Consider the following 19,514-nt stretch of genomic DNA (forward strand, 5'->3'; position numbering starts at 1 on the left):
GTCGGATACTTATTGTATTTAAACGACTATGCCATGCCGATATAATGACTATTTTATCTGAGAGCGTTTGTGGCGATGATGATGATATTATTACAATAATTGATTAATAAATACATTATGCGATCACTCACCGTACATTTTACCCTCGTCGGACAGAATGATCTTCCGGCGCCCGCACGGCGGGTATATGGCCAGCGCTTCCTGGAAGCTCTGCTCGATATCCGGGCTCCACACGCCCTCTGCATCAGCCGCCGACAGTTCCTTGTCGTCATCGCAGTCGTCCACGTCCAGGCTGAGGTTGCTACCCGCGTTCACGCCAGCCGCGCTGCGCATACCGTTGCCGCCGCCGTCTGGCCCGTCCGGGTTACCGCCGGCCGTGCCCCCACCGGGCGTCCAAGGCGACGACACCGTACTACAGCTCGACACCACCGCAAAACCTTTAAAAACAGAAAGGAAAACCGTCAGTACCTATATTTATAATATAATATATACATCGTAAAATAATGCTGGACACGTGGGTGGGGGGAGGGGGTCGAGACGAGATACTTGAAAAATGGTGGATGTAGGAGGAGCTTATTATAACCATCCTCACACGAAAATGATATAAATTTAATTCCATGGCGACTGCATGACAACCGTCGCACTCAACACAACTCCTCGGAATTGCATCAATATATACTTGCAAAAAACTCCACAATCTTCTTAAAATGAAGACATTTGGGACATGTGGTTTTAAAAAACGAAACTAAGCATACAAACCCAACTAAACTATCAAGCCTGCCCCTCAATAAAAAAATCAACTAATTGCGCCACTAGCTTTGTTGATTTGGAATATAAGAATATACTTTTTATAACACATAATTGTGCATATAGTGCATCTATATTATATTTCACGAAGGTACGTTCACTGTGATTAGCTGAGTTGTCGTGACACGACATTTCAGTTTTGAACTCGAGGAGTTTTCGTAAATTAACTTATAATATATTAGTTATTTGGATTAACTATTCAGCTCCCATAGCCACCATAAGTAATCGTTATTATATTGCAATATTTTAATATTAAAGCAAACGACGTAACGGCCGATAAAAAAAACCACGGGTACCTAGAATTGCCCGAGTCCGGATTTTTGTATTTTAATATTCTGTAAAAGCCAAGACGAGATCTCGTTTTAACGACGGCGGCGGTATATATATACATATAACGCACACCGTCGACTCGCAGTGTATTAAATATATGTTATTAAATAGGCATAACCGGTATACTATGATATGTACGTCGTACGCGAGTAAATTATTGAAATAATTATTGACGAAACGCATGGAAAAAAAACGAAATTAAAAGTTACCGTTAAGCATATACAGGGTGATTCATTAAGCATGCTCGCCCACTTTTTTACATTAATAATAAATTTGTAAAAATTCTGATTTTTTAAACTGTTTAAATTCTGTAGTACCATATATTTCCTAATAGGTACTTAGATTTTAAACACACCATTTAAGAGAGTGGCGATACACACTTCTTATTTTAAAATAAAAATTTCCAATTTTTCCAGTGAATTGTCAATCAGATGACTAAGAAATTGTCGATCTTACTCGTGGGGGAAGGGTGACAGTCTCTGGTGAATCACATTATATAATAACATATATAATATAATACAAGTGTGATGTGCGAAACCATCAGTCCGTACTTGAAGTGTTATACACACAATAATAACATATTATTATAATAGAAGTTAAATTGGAGGAATTCGGGCCACCGCCGCTATACCTACGATTGTTATCGATCCGAGGAGAGACGCGAACGACGACCATACGCGTTGTTTTAGCAGGTCTTATACGTATAGGTAGGTAAATTCATCGTTGCTCACGTACCTATTATATTATTAGCCGGTGACGGTTTGCGTTATATTATCTGGGTATTATTTTTTTTCAGCGCTACCATAAACGTTAATGTTGTGGCCGGATTTATCGAAATCCATCGCCAAATTTGGTGCATAGTGGGTCAGAAACCATCGTAACAACATTATACAGTGTATATAAACCCACTCACATTTCCACGTCGTGTCCCGAGTGTGCTCTTGGATTGGCAGTTATATTATGGAGTCGATTGAACGCACGAAATGTTTTTTGTTTTCACGTATTCGCTCGTTATTGGCAATTGTTTTTAATTGTAATGTGTTGCCGCCGTGTGGTTAAGTGCAGCTATTTCGGCTTAACACAATAACCATAGTCCATAATGGTATATAATATATGGTCGTTGTATATTATGTAGGTAGCGGCGCGGTAATGACAATAATAATAACAACTTGACCCACATACGATGACGGTGGTGATGCGGCGTGCACTGTTCCTACTACAAGAGCGTATATTATAACGTTTTTAAAGTAAAACACATCACGTAGGTACTTATACGCACTAACGGTAACAGTACGGTATTGTCCCTATTTAATATTATGTCTTACGAACGATTTACCGTGTCGCGGCGTGTGTGAAATTATCGCAAATCCGATTAAAACGCGTTTGTGCGGCGTTTCATAATTGAAAACGATATCGTTTTGGGACACGTATTGTTGTTAATAGTTATACAACGCGACAATATTATAATGCCCAAACTTTACAAGCGATTACGCGTGTCAGCATCGGCGCACATAATAAATGATAATAATGTACATATAAAATAATTATAAATTGCGGGTTACTTAACTGCAACGCGCTATATATAAAGAGTAAATTCTATATATAGACACCGAAAACAACGTCTTCTATAATCGTATTTTCGTACAATCTCTACGAGCTCGAACAATTTTTTTTAACATGGTGATTACCAATCGTCATCACTCACATGCCCAGGACAGTCCTGTGGCAATGAAAACTTTTGTTGTACAAATGAGAACATTTTTTATTTTTTACAGTAAGATACAAACAAACCTTGATGTATCGATAAATAATCGAAATTAAGTTTTATTAAGTTAATTATAACTATAAGTATACGATTGATATTATATTATATTATATGATTTTAACAGATTTGAAATTGTTGTGTACAACTGAAAGAAAGAAGTATATATTTATCACTCAGTATGGTACTCTTTAACTGGTAAAAAATTCAAGTGTTTCAAAAATTTCAAAAATCAAAATCTGGATAAATGTAAATGTTAAAATGGAGATAATGATGAACATACTTGGTGAATCACCCTGTATAACCTTAGCATAAACGTTTAAAACTCGACGATATTATAGTAATGTAATATTATGTACTAATTTCGGATTTAGTCGGGAACGTCGTAAAAAAAAATTACAATAATAAAACGTTTTAACGTTAAGTATTAAAGACCGCGTTTTAATGCAACGCGCGATGAACTTGATCGATTAAAACCGATATCAGCCAGCCATAGGGCGACGATATATTATATACATAATATTATATTTAATATACGTAGGTACTAGGTAGTAGGTACTCGCTACACGTATGAATACGTTTTGAAATGATTCGTTCAAGTTTATTGACGCGTCATTATAATAGCGATGTAATTTGTGCAGCGCACAAACACGTCATTATATCATTGTCGTCGTGACGAAATTAAGAGCGAGTCACCCAACGTCCGACGGTGAACAATAATAATTACTGAAATATAATTACATATGTATGAAGTATGAACCTACCGTATGTATATTGTATATTGAAGACTTTAATAATTATATGTTAATTAGTTAATTATTGTTGATTCATTCGAAACACATATTTTTATCTTTCTGTTATATAAAAAAGTTTTGTACATTTTACGTTTCTCAGAACATAGGTATAATCGCCATGGCAAACAAAAATAAATAAATAATAATTACTATTAATTAAATACTCAAAACTCTATTATTCCAAAAATTTCTTGGTATTTTATCTTTTACATAATTTATTTTTAAATATTTTAAATTACAGATATTAAATTTCATGAAGTAAAAGTGTAGGGGGTGACCCTTGGGAACCTCGGTGAGCGAAGAACCCTAGTCAATATATAAAACAATTAACGAGTTTTCGCGGAGGTACCAAAAGCAAATAGTTCACCAAAAATAGTTTTACTTTATGTCAAAACTAAACAGCTTTTTTCCAGTTTATTTTTCCTGGTAACATGTATAATATTATATTATATGGTTTTGGTGATTATAACGACCCATACCATTTGATAATTTGCTCTAATTGGTACCTACACAAAAACTCGAAACGAATCTGTAAATCCCTTAAAATTGGATGACTATTTAGATTCAATCTATTATAGCCATTTTACAGCTGTTTCGAGCAATACCATATTGTTGATGCATTTGTCACCGGTTAACAGTCGTCATTATCGGAGTGATGTTCCTACTTCCTACATACATAATATTGTCTTATCCGAACGTTTGAATAGACCGTGCAGACCTAACCTAACATTGCTACAGCTCCACACAACTGGCTGGTAATCATTTTGTTATCCACGACCGCATCGTTTCGGATTTTCCAGTAAATTCTTCTAACAATTATTATTACTATTATTATACGATAATATGTCTCGATTTAATTACGTACGATTTAAAAATTAACATACTGTTATTAAATTATACAGAGCAATTTCCCGCCGCAAGCGGGCTCACAGCTACTTTTATCCTTTAATAATGCATTATTTTGTTTGAATTTCAGGTTTTGAAATCAAGCATTTTAACATAATTAAAAGAATGTCCTGATATATAAATTTTTTTGATTATAACCACCCTTCTTTTTTTACTGTAACTCGTAAAGTAGAGTGCAGAAAATTTTTTTTTAAATAACCCTTATAATAGTGATATCACATGAAATATGTGTATAATGTGTTTAGTCTTGCATTATTAAATGTTAATCAATTCACAATGCCTAATAATTAATTATAATTAACACATCATAGCCATATCTTGAAAACCTAAAAAATATTATTAATAGGCTGTATACCAATATAGCTATTATTAGTAAATAAAGTTACTCAGAAACTACTCGCCAAAATGCCGAGTTAGTTGCATCGACATTTTTAATTTTTTTTTCAAAATTGTGGTTTTCATTCAAAATATAGTTTTTAAATAAGCCTAATAATTCAGACATTCAGAATTTTAAAAAATGCATGATTAAAAGGGAAAATAAGGGCCACCGCGCTTGATGAATCATCAAGCCAAATTATAATACTGAAATAATATTATTTGTTATGTTCACGTACGACGTGGAAAAATATAATAATTTGTGACATATGTGAAACGAAAAAATTTAAAATATAAGTAAAAATAAAACGGCACACAGCAAACAACAAGTATAGATATAGTAATAGAACACGATTGTGCACCTTTTACCTTTTATATTTGAGCAAACAAAACAACGATTGTGCTAAACAAATATTTTACATAGTTGGATCTAAAAAAAAAAATTAAAATTGTTCTAAAATATCTTTAATGATTTACTTACACTGCCAACTAAAACTTAGAATATGATATAAACATGAAGTCCATGAAATTCAAAAAATTGCCGCCACTGGCAATAGTAATTGTATATAGGTACAAGGTAGTGGGTACTATAGGTACTATAGGTGAGTTTCTTAAGCTATAATCATTTAAGCCAACAATATATAAAATAAAATTAATTTTGTGAGTAATCTATTATGTTTTTTCAAATATAAAAAGGTATGAGAGCGCAATCGTGTTATGCACTTACGCCCAATATAATATTATTACTTTATGACTCGATCGTGATGCAAATCGATAAAAAGAAACAATATTTTCTCATAATAAACAATACAAATTTGCTAATGGCTGGGGGGAGGCTTTTGTTATAAATCGCTATAAATCGATATTAAATTAATATTTTTTTATCCGTAGAAACTACTATTATTACTATTATTATTTTATTGTTCATACGACCGATGTTGTAACTATAACAAAGAAAGTTCGATAATTGTATACCATATACGCTTAACGGCTTCGAGGAGTTAATAATAATTATTTACCAATATACCTACTAATCGTAAAACGTTTACACGATTTTGTTTAATGGCCATCATAAAGTAGGAAGAAACAGGCTAATTGATCACGGATTCACTTACCACAGTATTATAATAGTTGTCGTACACGTGGGCCTGACAATTTACGGAAATGAAAACAAAATAATATAATAAACTTTTAAGTTTAAAAGATAATAATTCCTGCGGAGTATTTGGAGTATTTTTTTCCCGTAGTTTCGACAATAATGGCTGTTCAAATGTTTGTGAATAAAATTCTTTGTTCACAGTTGTTGTTTTTTTCTAAAACGCGAGTAGCGATTGCTTTCCACTGCGATATACATCAACCAAACTAAACCCAAATGATGAACAAAAACAAAAAAATAAACAATGCCCATAATCCATATATAATATTTTATGTACCGACACAATAAGACAATAAATTAATAAACAAAAATTGCTATTCATTTTAATCATAATAATAATATCAACAATTGGATTCGTCAGAGTTTTATAGCTACAGCTCCGTATCATCTTAAAGATAAATAGACTTTCGAAGTACTTATCAAATATATATTATTTTCTTTATTAGGGGGAACGCTCGGCCATTGGGTGTGGAGTGGTACGGTAGTTTTTTTATTTTGTAAAGGCTTAGTATGTTTTTATGTTCGTAGGATTGTAACAATATGTAACACATGTTTGTGTATGTGTGGCAAGAACGATAGTTGCTAGAATGGCTACCCACTCGGGAGCTAGCAACGTCGGCCGGTACGTAGTGTTTCCGCAGATTGAGCGAACGACCGGGCCTCACCAAGTCAGAATATTTAATATTATAATACAGAAAACTCTTTTGTACTTATGTCGAAACTCAACGGAAACAGAAAAAAGTTCAAGATGTTAAGTTTTATTTTAATGGTAAATACTTATAGCCTATAGGGGGTTTAAAGTGAGCTCGACGTTCAAGAATCGTCTGTATTATTAGTTTAAATAGTATATAAATTAAAAGTAGGTATGAAAAAATGTTGATTTTAGCCTTTATTAACCGTAGTTTCTTCAAATACAGGTAGATGCTGCGCGAGTCGAAAAGGTTCGAAAGACATGCACCAAATGAATAATATACACCTCAAAAATAAGACATAGTCGTCACGTGTACCGTTCAGACTTTAAATCAGACGTCACCAATTAATATTTTTGAAGAGCCACATTAGGAACCTAGAAATTGTCCGGGCCCATCAAAATTGCAGACGTCGGTAACAATCAATGAACGAAAATGATAAATTACAACACTAGAACGTATAACTTTTTTGTCGGCGGGCCGGATAAAATAAGTCCGCGGTCTGCCATCATTGACCCCTGAAAGAATGCATCAACGGCGGTGGCGTGTAAATATGTGACGGATTAAACTGAACGTGCTTAAAATGTGGCGTCATCGGGTATTGATAGTGGTCAGAAATCATTGTCGTGCCGCATAGCGAACTTTGGGAAATCCACCATGCAGATTATAGAAACAGACTGGTGAACATCGGAACGCCAAATCTGAATCATAGGAAAACCCACAAAAAAACGCATACGCCAGTGTAGTTATATCTCGCCACGTACAGTCGGATATGCGCGTTGTTGGTATAAACCAAGTCAGCGGTTACATCAACGCTAATAATAATATGCGCGGTGGTAAAGGCATGTTACGAAATTATTACATATTGTTTTCGTACAGAGCGCCGAGAGATAATAATAAATACTAAATAGCAATGGGACTGCAGGACATGATGGTTTGGTATGTCGTACATATTATTATACAGTATACCTACACAGTAGTATGATACACTAAACTCAAATAAGGCACTGATAAGTTATCGATGTGTAGAAAAAATGTTTGGCCGACAGAAATCACAAATATACATAAGTACGCATTTAGTGACTTAGGGTCATAAACTATTACACTGTTTCTATATTCCGTGTAGACAGTGCGGATAACCCGTTACCACAATATACAAAATAGTTTAAAATATTCAACTACTCCACCATGGGTTAGGCATGGTTATTTCAATGTGGTTATTAATCATTAATAGGTAGAGTGAAATCGTTCAACCCAAACAATATTATTTAATTTGGCGAATAACAAGACGATTTTGAACCACATGGATCTCGCGGTACCATGGAATACATATGGCGATGATAGTGTAATAATACCTTTGGCATTAGAGCATGCAATTCCATTGAAATAACTGGGGGTGCTGAAGCCACCATTTTTTTTAAGTTACCTAGTTATATGATCATGGATTAAACGATGAACAAATTCAAAACCTCCTCCACCAATAAATAATAGCCTTGTAGTTTGTACTGTGCATATTATAATATTAGTACTAAGTATTAACATATAAATTGCATAAATTATGAAGTTACTGATTTCAAAACCATAGGGGTGCTAAACACGCACAGTTTACCTCCAAAATTGAGCTTATGGTAGGGACATGTGTAACATTTACAATTTTTTTGGGGGGATATTATAGAAAATTGTACATCGCATATTTTTTCGTCACTACTTAAGGGTTTTTGCTTCATTACTAATTAATAATTAGGTCATATTCACCCATTATATAGGTATTTATTTAAATTAATATGCAAAAAATATAGTTATATAAGGTTATGCTATACGATTAATAAAATAAAAGAATATATATATATTTTTAACACAATGTTTGGTGCTGGTATACATTTATTTAAGCAACAGATGACAATGATAAAATAAGAAAAAAGAAATAAAATAAACATGTTGATATAAAACAAAATTTAAGTAATACAGCCAAACTCTTTTTAGTGCACAATATTTGTAGGTCTTTTTAGTTTCCAGTGCCTCTAATCATACGTAGGTATAATTATTATTGCACACTATTATTATTAAATTTGTCGTCGTTGTCGTCGCCATTAGTCGGCGTTGTACTCGGGCGCCACCGTCAAATTACAATGCATTATTACTTATATTATGTTTCTATTATATTATTATTTTCATCATCATCAGCCGCATGCTGAATAAGACACAATAATGGAAAAAAAGTGTCGTAACTTTTTTCCACTGATCTATATACGCATACCAACCCCGTACGCCCGTATACTTTATGATTATGATATTTTGCGTAAATTGTATACAATAATTATTATTATAATACCTATAGTTATGGGAAATTTGAGGCGCGACGTATCATTATTATTATTATGTTGGCGGGAGCAATCGGTCGGCTTTTTTATTTGTTCGCGCCGAACGGCACACACAAAATAATAACCATAATAATAATAAAAATAATATACACTAATATTACGGCTATCGGTTTTCGTTATGTATGTACACCGCCACAAATGCATTATATTATTATTATTACACGCTGGGGATAGTTTCGTAAGTAGACTAGAAAGATCCAAGGTCGGCGTCGGCCCGTTTTGCTTTCACCTACACGCCGCGAGTTTTCAAGGTCCTCCTAGAGAGCAGTGCAACTGTGCGACGTACATTACCGCGACCACCGCGTCGATTACAATATTATAATATATATATATATATACATAGGTAGCAAGTACTCATTACTATTATTATTATTATCATCGTTATAATAATATGACTCAGACTGCACCACTAACGCCGTCCACCCACCTCCACTACATTGATGCAGTACAACTCCCGTGCAGACATAACGTTAAGTATAATATATAATGTAATTTTTCATTGCCACAATATTGCACACGCCACCGGCGCCGCAGTAGTCGAAAAACTATTGAACGCAATATTATGTAGTATTGGCGAGGAGATTTGTTTTTCCCCTCGCACGCACATCGACACGAATCGACTACGATCGATCAAACCCCGTGATTTACCGCCCCCGATCGAACTTTTTGTTCTCGATCCGACGACAAAACGATGAGGAACGCGGAATCACAGTGCCCTATACAATATATTATATAACACATCCGGGGGATGATGGTCCGGCGGCGAAACTATATCGAAACGCGCAATGTAATATGATAATAATTAATATTTCATCGTACGCGTAACACAATATATTATGATTAAATAATTATATACCAGAAGACAAACATCGGCAGCATGGACCTGTCCCCGCGAATTTAACACAACAATGTGTTTATAATAATAATAATAGCGATAATATACGCGGGGCGAGGTGGCGGTCGTCGAGAGACCTCTGTATATAATAATAATAATAATAAGAGAGGAGACAAAAACACGACAGTGGCGGCGGCGCAGCGGCTGCAGAGCAGTTAAAGCTACGGCGCGATGGGAGGAGACTTTCCGGCGACGGCACTATTATACACCCGATGCCGATCGCCTACCCTATATCGCACACACACACACTCGCGAGCGGCCTTGTTATTAACAACTATGTGTACGGCGGCGGCTATGGTAATAATAATCATTATTATTATTATCGCGTTATAAACTACACACACACTCACACAATCCAACGGTTAAGTACACGACGACGAAGATCGGCGGAGGAGGATATCGTGTGCGGGTGCGTTATGAATTGAATATCGCAACGCGTGCGTATATTATAACGGCCGCCACCGCACCGCCTCCGATGCCGGTCCGTGGAATTTATGGGCATTTGGGTTCGCGGAATTTGCCAGTTTCCAAAGGGGTTTAATGACACGCGAGCAAACACACACACACACACACACACACACACACACACACACACACACACACGCACCAAAGGTATACACACGATCTAGGGGTGCAGACGAAGGGAAGGTATACGAATAATCCATAATTTACACGGGTTATTGTTTCCCGGTGCAGGGACCGCCGCCGGCGTACAAAAACTCGTGTTAATTAACGCAAAACAGAGTTTTTATATAATATTATTATACGTTTAATATACGCAAGGGTATGTGCGTGAGTGGTTTATTCTGACGGATTCATCCACCCCCAACCCGCTGCTGTCGTCACGCGCCTTTTCCGACACGACTTTCGTATCGAAAGCCACCCCACCGTTCATAATCCTGTCATCATCGTCGTCGGACGTACCGGTCGGTGGGGTGCGAACCTCCTAACCTACCACAGGATGCAACGACGAACATATATAAAGTGAATAGGTGTATTTCGTTTCGAAAATATATATCGTACGATGATTCTCGCAGTAAACTAAACCGATATCATACGCACGACATTATTGCAAGGTATATATTATTAATATCTATATATTGTATACAATTAATATGCGCAGAGAGAAATCGAGGGATATACGATCATAATTCGTAACGATACGCGAAATTATTTTTTCAAACGACAATAAAATATATTATTACTACTGCAAAGTGATTTACCAAGAAGTACTCACACCCCAATTGCTTCCAATATAATAATGAATTTATTCAAATTCTGACTTTTCATAGCATTAAAAGAGTGTCTACAAACTTCTTTTTTTTTAAATGCAGTTACAGTAAATTGTTAAGCAGCTGAGTTTTTTTTTAATATGTTGATGTATTTAAATCAAATTTTGAACGAGTATTTTCTGAATTATTAAGCTTTATGGACACACGGATGATAATAATATGTGTTCACAAATCACAATAAAATAATATATAATTCTGTTATGATGATTTGAAAATTATAGTAATTAATATATTAACATTTTATGTTTGTAAAATTATCGAGTATGATAAATACTAGACTGAAAATTGCATAAATTATTATAAACCATTATTGAGAATAAGCTATAATGATTATTATTATATTATTTTACGCCCCGCAGTCAAATAATTATTAATAAATTATCCTTAGTACCTACATTAACTCTGCAGAAACTACTTGTTTGGATATTGATTTAGATGCATCAAAGGTATCGAAAAATATATATTCTTTAGCTCTTTGCGATTTACATTAAAAAAGAATGGTTTCTATTCAAAAAAGAGAACTTTCTAAAAACTTGCTTAAATTACATTACAAATCTGGATGATTGAAAATATGGTGTTTAAGCACACTTAAAAATTTCTAAAATCAGAATTTAAGTAAATGCATTGTTGAAGGGTAAAGAGGGGTGAGTATGATACCTAGTATCGCGGTTATACGCAAACCATGAACACAGAGAAGGAATTTACAGCGACCAATCGTATTATATTCATGTAACATATTTTAATGAGCCACAGCGGCCGTGGATAAATTTGTTGCGGTTTTGTGTAATGGAATATATTATTATTATATTATTAAAAATGCACACGCGTTCTTTCCTTTATGGCTATGTTATTTTATTATTATTACTTTTTTACCTATTACATTAAATTATAATTCAATGACGTATATAACCTTCAAATCCATATATTATATTATTATATTAAACTACAACTTATTGCTGGTAATTTTTTTTTACACAAAAAAATTACACGCTGACGTCAAATACTACATCGGAATACGTTTTGTTTATCAACATTCGCACAACTTAGCATTTTTATTTATTTTTTGCAATCATTTATGCAGGCACCTAATAACACATCCGGATAATGATATTTATAATATATTTAAAACGACATTTAAAAATATTAAATTACACGTTCAATAACATAATACACTTATGTTGTATACACCATTTTTTATTTTTCGCAAAGAATACCGCTGACTGGCTGACTACATACCTACATTAGTTTATAATGATTGCATAATCGTTATTAACACAACAATATGATATACAAATATATTTATATAGTAAAAATTAATTTCAAAATGTCGACGTCGAATTGGAGTGAATTGCATAAAACAATGAGTACTTCAGTTCTTCATATCAATATAGGTGTTAAATAAAAATTTATTTCATTATAAATAATATTAAATGTTCATTAAAATATTAAAGAACTATATATATTTTATTTTTATAAAAAGAAAAAACAGTATTTTTAAAACGAAAAAAAAATCCATTAGGTCATAAAATAATGGTAGAAGATAATTCCCGGAAGCTGAACAGATATATTAAATTTTATTTATGGAGAATTATGCACGGTGTAAAATTATAAACAAAATATAAACGCAAGTTTCGATAAACTCCAGACTAAAATCGAGTTCAATTCGTGGAAATTGTGTTTTCAAATCATGAAAACACCGATATCAAATTTAATTATTTTATAACTAAAAGTTAATTCTTGGAATGGAACCGTGTTGTGTTTCAGAAACTTTGTGTATAACTATGCAGCATTGTTAACAATGTATATTATATTAAAAATAATTATCATTATCATTATTTCATGAGAATACTGCAGTTTGTAAATTTAAAATTGTTTCCATTCACTTAGATTACTTATGTTAAATTACACGATCTGTGTTCTTTTAGCATATCATAATATATATGATTTTAATTTATAAACCAAAACTCAGTAATAATGAAATCTTAAACTTCCCCGTCGACAAGATAAAACATAAATGAAGTAATAATTTATTCAATAAAAAGTATCTACGTACAGCTTTTTTTAAATTCAAGAGAATACCAATTTTCAGGGGCGCCGTTTTATAATATTTGAACATTTAAATTATTAATATTGAAATTAATTTTTTTTTATTGCCAAAAGAGCTTAAAAATTAAAACCAAAAGACAAAAGGTGTATAATAGTAATAATAACTATAATAACTATAATACAAAGAATAGCATTTCCCTTTGAAAAAAAATTAAAATACCTACTAAAAGATAGGGGCTATATCATATAGCCAATAAATATAAAACATCCAATAATATGTACATTTACATTTTATCGTTACTTATTATAATCGACGTTTAATACGAGGTACTGACTGTGTATGAGTAAATATCTTATCATAACTAAAAAACATTTATCGATAAATTTTAAAAAGTATAACATCAATGACTATAGCGAGCTGTACCGACAACGAATGCAAATATTATAATGTGACCAACTCGTCGAAATTTAATAAAAATTCTCAACTAACGACGAACTGCATAATATATTTTGTCATGGCGATTACACGATCTTAAAACTTGAATGCATTTTTATAGATGCGATCGTCGTTACGACGTATAGGATTCCAGGAATTACGCACTATGAATTGAAATCGCGGTTGTTAGTTATTGTTACCCAACTTTAATTTATAGACACTTCGCTATATAGGAACAAATTAGACCGAGTCAATAATAATATTAATATAATCGTATAAGTAGACGACTTCCGTAGTCGTTTTTCATCACTATACGTAATTGTTATAATAATATGATATTATACGCTGTGCGGGAAAATCTCGTGTGGATCTTACACAGCCTCCCGACGAGAAACAACAGTGCGCGCGGAAGGTTTAAAAATAATATCCGATCAAAACTTGGCCGGCGTCCCATTTGCACGTGCTGCGGTTATGTAGAAGCGGCAACTTTGAATGTAGTGTACAGCGTGCACACCGGTGGAGACGGGTTAAAATATTATAAACACACTTACTAAAATATTATATTGTATTATACATTTATATATATAGTTAACGATTTAACTTTGTTTTCTTTTGTCCGTCACCGCGGTCGCGGCCCACGCGACGTCCAAACGCCTACAATCACGACAACGACGACGACGACGACATCAGGGCAAACAAACAAACAAACACAAAAAAACCCACTATTATTACTTTATTATTACTATTATAATATTCTCTAAGGGAGGCGAACCCTTTTTTGTGGGCGCACCTATGCTCCCATTGTTCGCGCGTCTCGAAAACGACGGACGATGAAATGAAAAGGAGATTTTTGACAAACGTACTGCACGACGAGTACGACCTATACCTCTACCTACATGGCTATAATACAATATATTATAATATTTAGGTACCACAGAACATTATGTACCTATACTGACCAATTGTGCTAATGATAATTTCCATTTAATTGAACGCGAGTTAATATAATAATAATATATAAAACGGACGGCCATATATGGCGTGCCTTAACGACCTGCACGCGTTATTACTAATCCGAATGAACAGAAACGCATAAATGTCCGAAGGAAATAATTATAACAATATGTTTTAACACGAGTCCGTCCGAGTTGGGGAACGAGTATATAGGTATAGTTATAAAATATAGTATGTTATACAGGACGATTCACTGTGCATGCTCGCCCTCGTTGTTTCCTTTAACAATGAATTCATTCGAATTATAATTTTTGGAATTTATAAGCATACTTATAACGACTAATTTTTCAAATGTTTAATTTTTTTTATACCATTTAAGGAGTGTAAACATATTTTTTCTAAATGCTCTCATCCACCCTTAGCAAATGACTTAAAGAAGACAATGATCATCGAAGAAATTCGAACGGAGTGTTTTTAAGGTACCTAAGTAGTCTTTGTGGACTAATATAAGTCCGTGATAAAAGATGACCATGAATTATAATGATTTGAAAATTATTCAATATAAATCTATCAACATTTAATAATTTGTAAAAATCGGCCGAGTACCTATAATACATTCTAGGATCACTCCGTATATATTGCGTTTAGTGTATAATATTATTTAATTATTATATCATGTTTAGACGCGAATTTCGAAAACTGGCGAGGAAATCGTGTTTTGAGGTCGGGGCAAAACGATAACAATATTATATAATTTATTATACGTGCTAAATTTAATTAAATTAATTCTAAACAAATTCGTGGTGAGCGGCGACTGTCGTATGAGCGAACGTGAAAGGGACGACGACGACGATGATGATAATTATTGTCTTAAGAGCGTGCTGCTCTAACATTTAAAAATAAATACATATAATATAAATTATAATACTATATCGGCCTACTGCATACACGTTACTATGTGGGTGTGCTCAGGCAACATTTTTAGGTAGTGTACTTAAATTGTTTACTCAACACCACTGGATATACTGCACTATAGATACATTTAAATTATTAACTATATTAGCGGGTACCAACTTATAATAAACAAAATATTCAATTACACTTAGAAACAAACAGAATAACAAAAAAATCCCGTGTCTATGAGGTAATGTTGTTATTAGATAAGGATTGTTATTACAAAGAAATGTGGATATACAACACAATAATAAATAGGCAAATCGTCTTAAATTTTGATTTAGGGGGTGCCAGGACGACTAATTTATTACAAAACGTTTATTATAATATAATTATATCGGTTTAAATAACTGTGTACATGTATAATATTAAAACCAACAGAACAACAATAGATTTATGTTTTAGAAATTATTAATTTTTCATTTGAATTTTGAAATATAAATACAAGTAAGTACCTACACCTGATGGCAATTGGTTGAAATAAAAACCGATTCATTTTTGTAGTGATTGTATTGTAACCGCATAGTGTGAAATAAATTAATTCAAATCTTAAACAAAATATAAAGGTGGGTGGAAATGTTTTCAAAAGTTATTCGTAAAGTTTAAATATAATTTAAAATTTGTCGAAGGTAGCTTGGATGTAAATTTAAACTTTTACTACCAACCTATTATATAACTTTGAAATTGTAATACTTCCGAATCGTGTATAAAACTAAAATTTGCATGCGAGTACATTGAAATAATTATTTCAGGCACACTAGAATAAACTGTATAGATTTACATTATGATATTGCAAGTACATATAGATATTACTGGAAAATTACAGTTATACGTTTCATAGAATAATAACAATGGTTAAGCTTAGTTTCGAACATCTATAATAATATATACAAGGCGAATGAAAAAACATATTTAAGGCGCTAATCGAGAGCTAAAAGCGAAATAAAAAAATATAATGCGAACGGATATTGATATAAAATAAAACATACAACTTATGTTTAAACATAATAATTAATAATGTGGTTATAAAATGCAAAAACGTAAATATTCATTTACATTTTTTTAATCGATATCAGATTTGGAACGCACCTGTATTATTATACAATTTGTAAAGCTCCGTACTTATATACTATAAGATGATCTAGGTACATAATAAGTAATTATAACCATTATGCGCAGTACATAATTTTTTGATGTCGCCTGATGTTTATAAGTTACATGATTAATGCTAAGTATATGAGCTAGTGGGAATAAAAGTCGTTCAAATACAAGAGTAGGCGTGTAGTAGAGTTAGTGTTGTGCGTACGCGCTTCGCCTTGAATGAAAAGTTCTAAAATCACTGTAGCAATAATAATACAAATTTAAAACATCACACATAATAATATAATTACCCGGCTAAAAACGACCGAAGAAAAAACGACGTGACTATACGTGATGACGCCATGAATGAACGGCGAAGGCGGCGAATGAAAATAGTTTCGGCGGAAAAGTCGTCACTCCGGGAGGATCGGAGCCAACGACGAGGAGAACGTGTGCCAAATTGTATAATTAACTTGACCAGCGGGAAGACGGAGCAGCAGACTCACGATGTATTACACACACTAACACGTTATAATATATGTATCATGAATATACACGTTCGTCTCGGGGAGGCCCACTGATATAACAATAATTGTTTTTGGCACTTGAGAAAAAAAGCGTGCATTAGCGAAATAAAAAAAACCTATTTCAGAACTGAAAAAAAATGTTCTACACATATATAAAACGCGACACGATAAAGAACATTAATCATACGAAAAACCTTGAAAAATATGAGCACTTCGAGAAAAAACAAGTGAGAATATTACAATTTACAATATATTTCAAACTGATCAAACTGAATCTAGATATATAGAAAAATGATCGCGAACGTAATACATTTTTGCGATACAATAATTATAATTATAATTGCATGCATCCGTTTGCATATATAATATCACTTTTTAAACAGAAAATAAACACTTGAATATAGTATTATATTTTATATCAAGTGAAGCGTTAATAATAACGAATTTCAACAGATTGATACATTCAAATCAGAGAACACGACAAATAACAAAATTAAAAATTAAAAATAATATAACGAATGCGCAGGTTCAATTTAACATTATTTTTCTGTTTGGTGATCGCCTAGCAGAATTATTTTTACAAAAAATTGACGTTAAGGACAATTGCATACGTAATAACTAATAACCATCTATAAAATTATATTAAGTGTTAACATCGCACACGAGAGTGGTTGTTTTTTCGATAATAATCAAAATAAATTGTCATAACTCTACAGTTTTGGACGGATGCATCTCCATGGTCAATGGTAACCGGTTAGAAATGTAATACTTATTATAATATTATAAACAATATATATAGTTGTAGGCGAGTTGAAATTAATATTATTGTATGAGTTTTAAAATTATGTGTAATACGTACTTATGGACTACCACTACCGCCACCGCTGCCCCCAGTGTCTTTCGTCGTCAGAGCACGTATACAACAGATACATTTCAAACGAGGACCGAAAATAACGACAACAATGCAGTAACAATATGATAATAATGATAATGTATATACGACGAAGAAAAAGACAAAATAAGGCGAACGAGACGATGGTTCACGACGAGCGACGAGAGCTTTTAACCGCGGTAGATTTTTCGCCGCTTGCGGAAAGTGCTGAGAGCGTGTGCCGCTGCAGGTACCTACAAGAATAAGAAACGTCCATACGCATACATATAATAATCTCTCACGGGTCTCAAGTCTCTCGCGATTCGCGCGACCTACATAATAATCGCTATTAATACCTAAATTGGTGGTTCTTTGGCATACCGATTTGCATACGATTACAACACAACTACATTATAATATATGCCTATAGCTGCTACTACCGCTCCGCGCCGCCGCCGTTCAAATTTATCGAAACCAGTGCGTGAGCCGGAGACACTGCTTCGGAATATAATGCGTAAAATTTACATAATGTGTGTTGTATACATGTATATTATAATAGATTATACATATATTTATACGGTTACGCCCCGCGGAGAACCAGCCAAAGCTACACGGTCTCTTGGATTCGTGCGGGCCGCCTTCCTCTCACGGACCGTTATACGTACGGTGCCGCCGCGATCCGACCACCACCGCTGGCACAGTTTTAATAAACAAACACATAAAACGACGTTCGCAACAAGTTCAACATACGCTTACATATTAAATATGTGTGTGTGTGTGTGTGTGTGTGTGTGTGTGTGTGTGTGTGTGTGTGTGTGTGTGTGTGTGTGTGTGTGTGTGTGTACTCAAGGGGGAAGACTCGAGATACATAGTATATGTGTGTTTATCGAGTTTAATTTCCGGAACAATACAAATACATTATTTATTTTGAAATAATGTTTTGCCATCGTATTCGGAAGTGAAATGACTGCTGTTGTCGGGAATTCAATTCGTAATTTCGTAATCTTTTTACGAGAGCGTCTATTATTTATTGTATATACCGTTGCAATACGACCCACGTTAATCATATCATATTATTAGACTAAAAAATAAAGCCCCACCAAAGTTGAGAACACTACGGTATCTGCAGGTACTGTACACATATATATATAAATATAAGTAGTCATAAACATAAAAAACGAATGTGTTTTGAGACGAATTTATAGACGAACGATATTATATAACGGACAATCTGGCTGTAACTGCAGATTACAATAAAA

General features: G+C 33.5%; 1 protein-coding gene across 6 annotated transcripts in view; it reads right to left on the bottom strand.

Annotated features, from left to right (window-relative positions):
* LOC111030397 (transcriptional enhancer factor TEF-1) overlaps nt 1–19,514 on the bottom strand; it is a 76,026-nt gene that overhangs the window by 18,046 nt on the left and 38,466 nt on the right. For all 6 annotated transcript variants that reach the window (XM_022309858.1, XM_022309863.1, XM_022309859.1 and 3 more), the window contains one exon: nt 132–437. In XM_022309858.1, the coding sequence (XP_022165550.1) occupies nt 132–437 (306 nt within the window). The remainder of the gene's footprint in view (nt 1–131; nt 438–19,514) is intronic.

Source organism: Myzus persicae, unplaced genomic scaffold (assembly GCF_001856785.1).
Source record: "Myzus persicae strain clone G006 unplaced genomic scaffold, MPER_G0061.0, whole genome shotgun sequence".
In the NCBI taxonomy this organism is placed as follows: Eukaryota; Metazoa; Arthropoda; class Insecta; order Hemiptera; family Aphididae; genus Myzus; species Myzus persicae.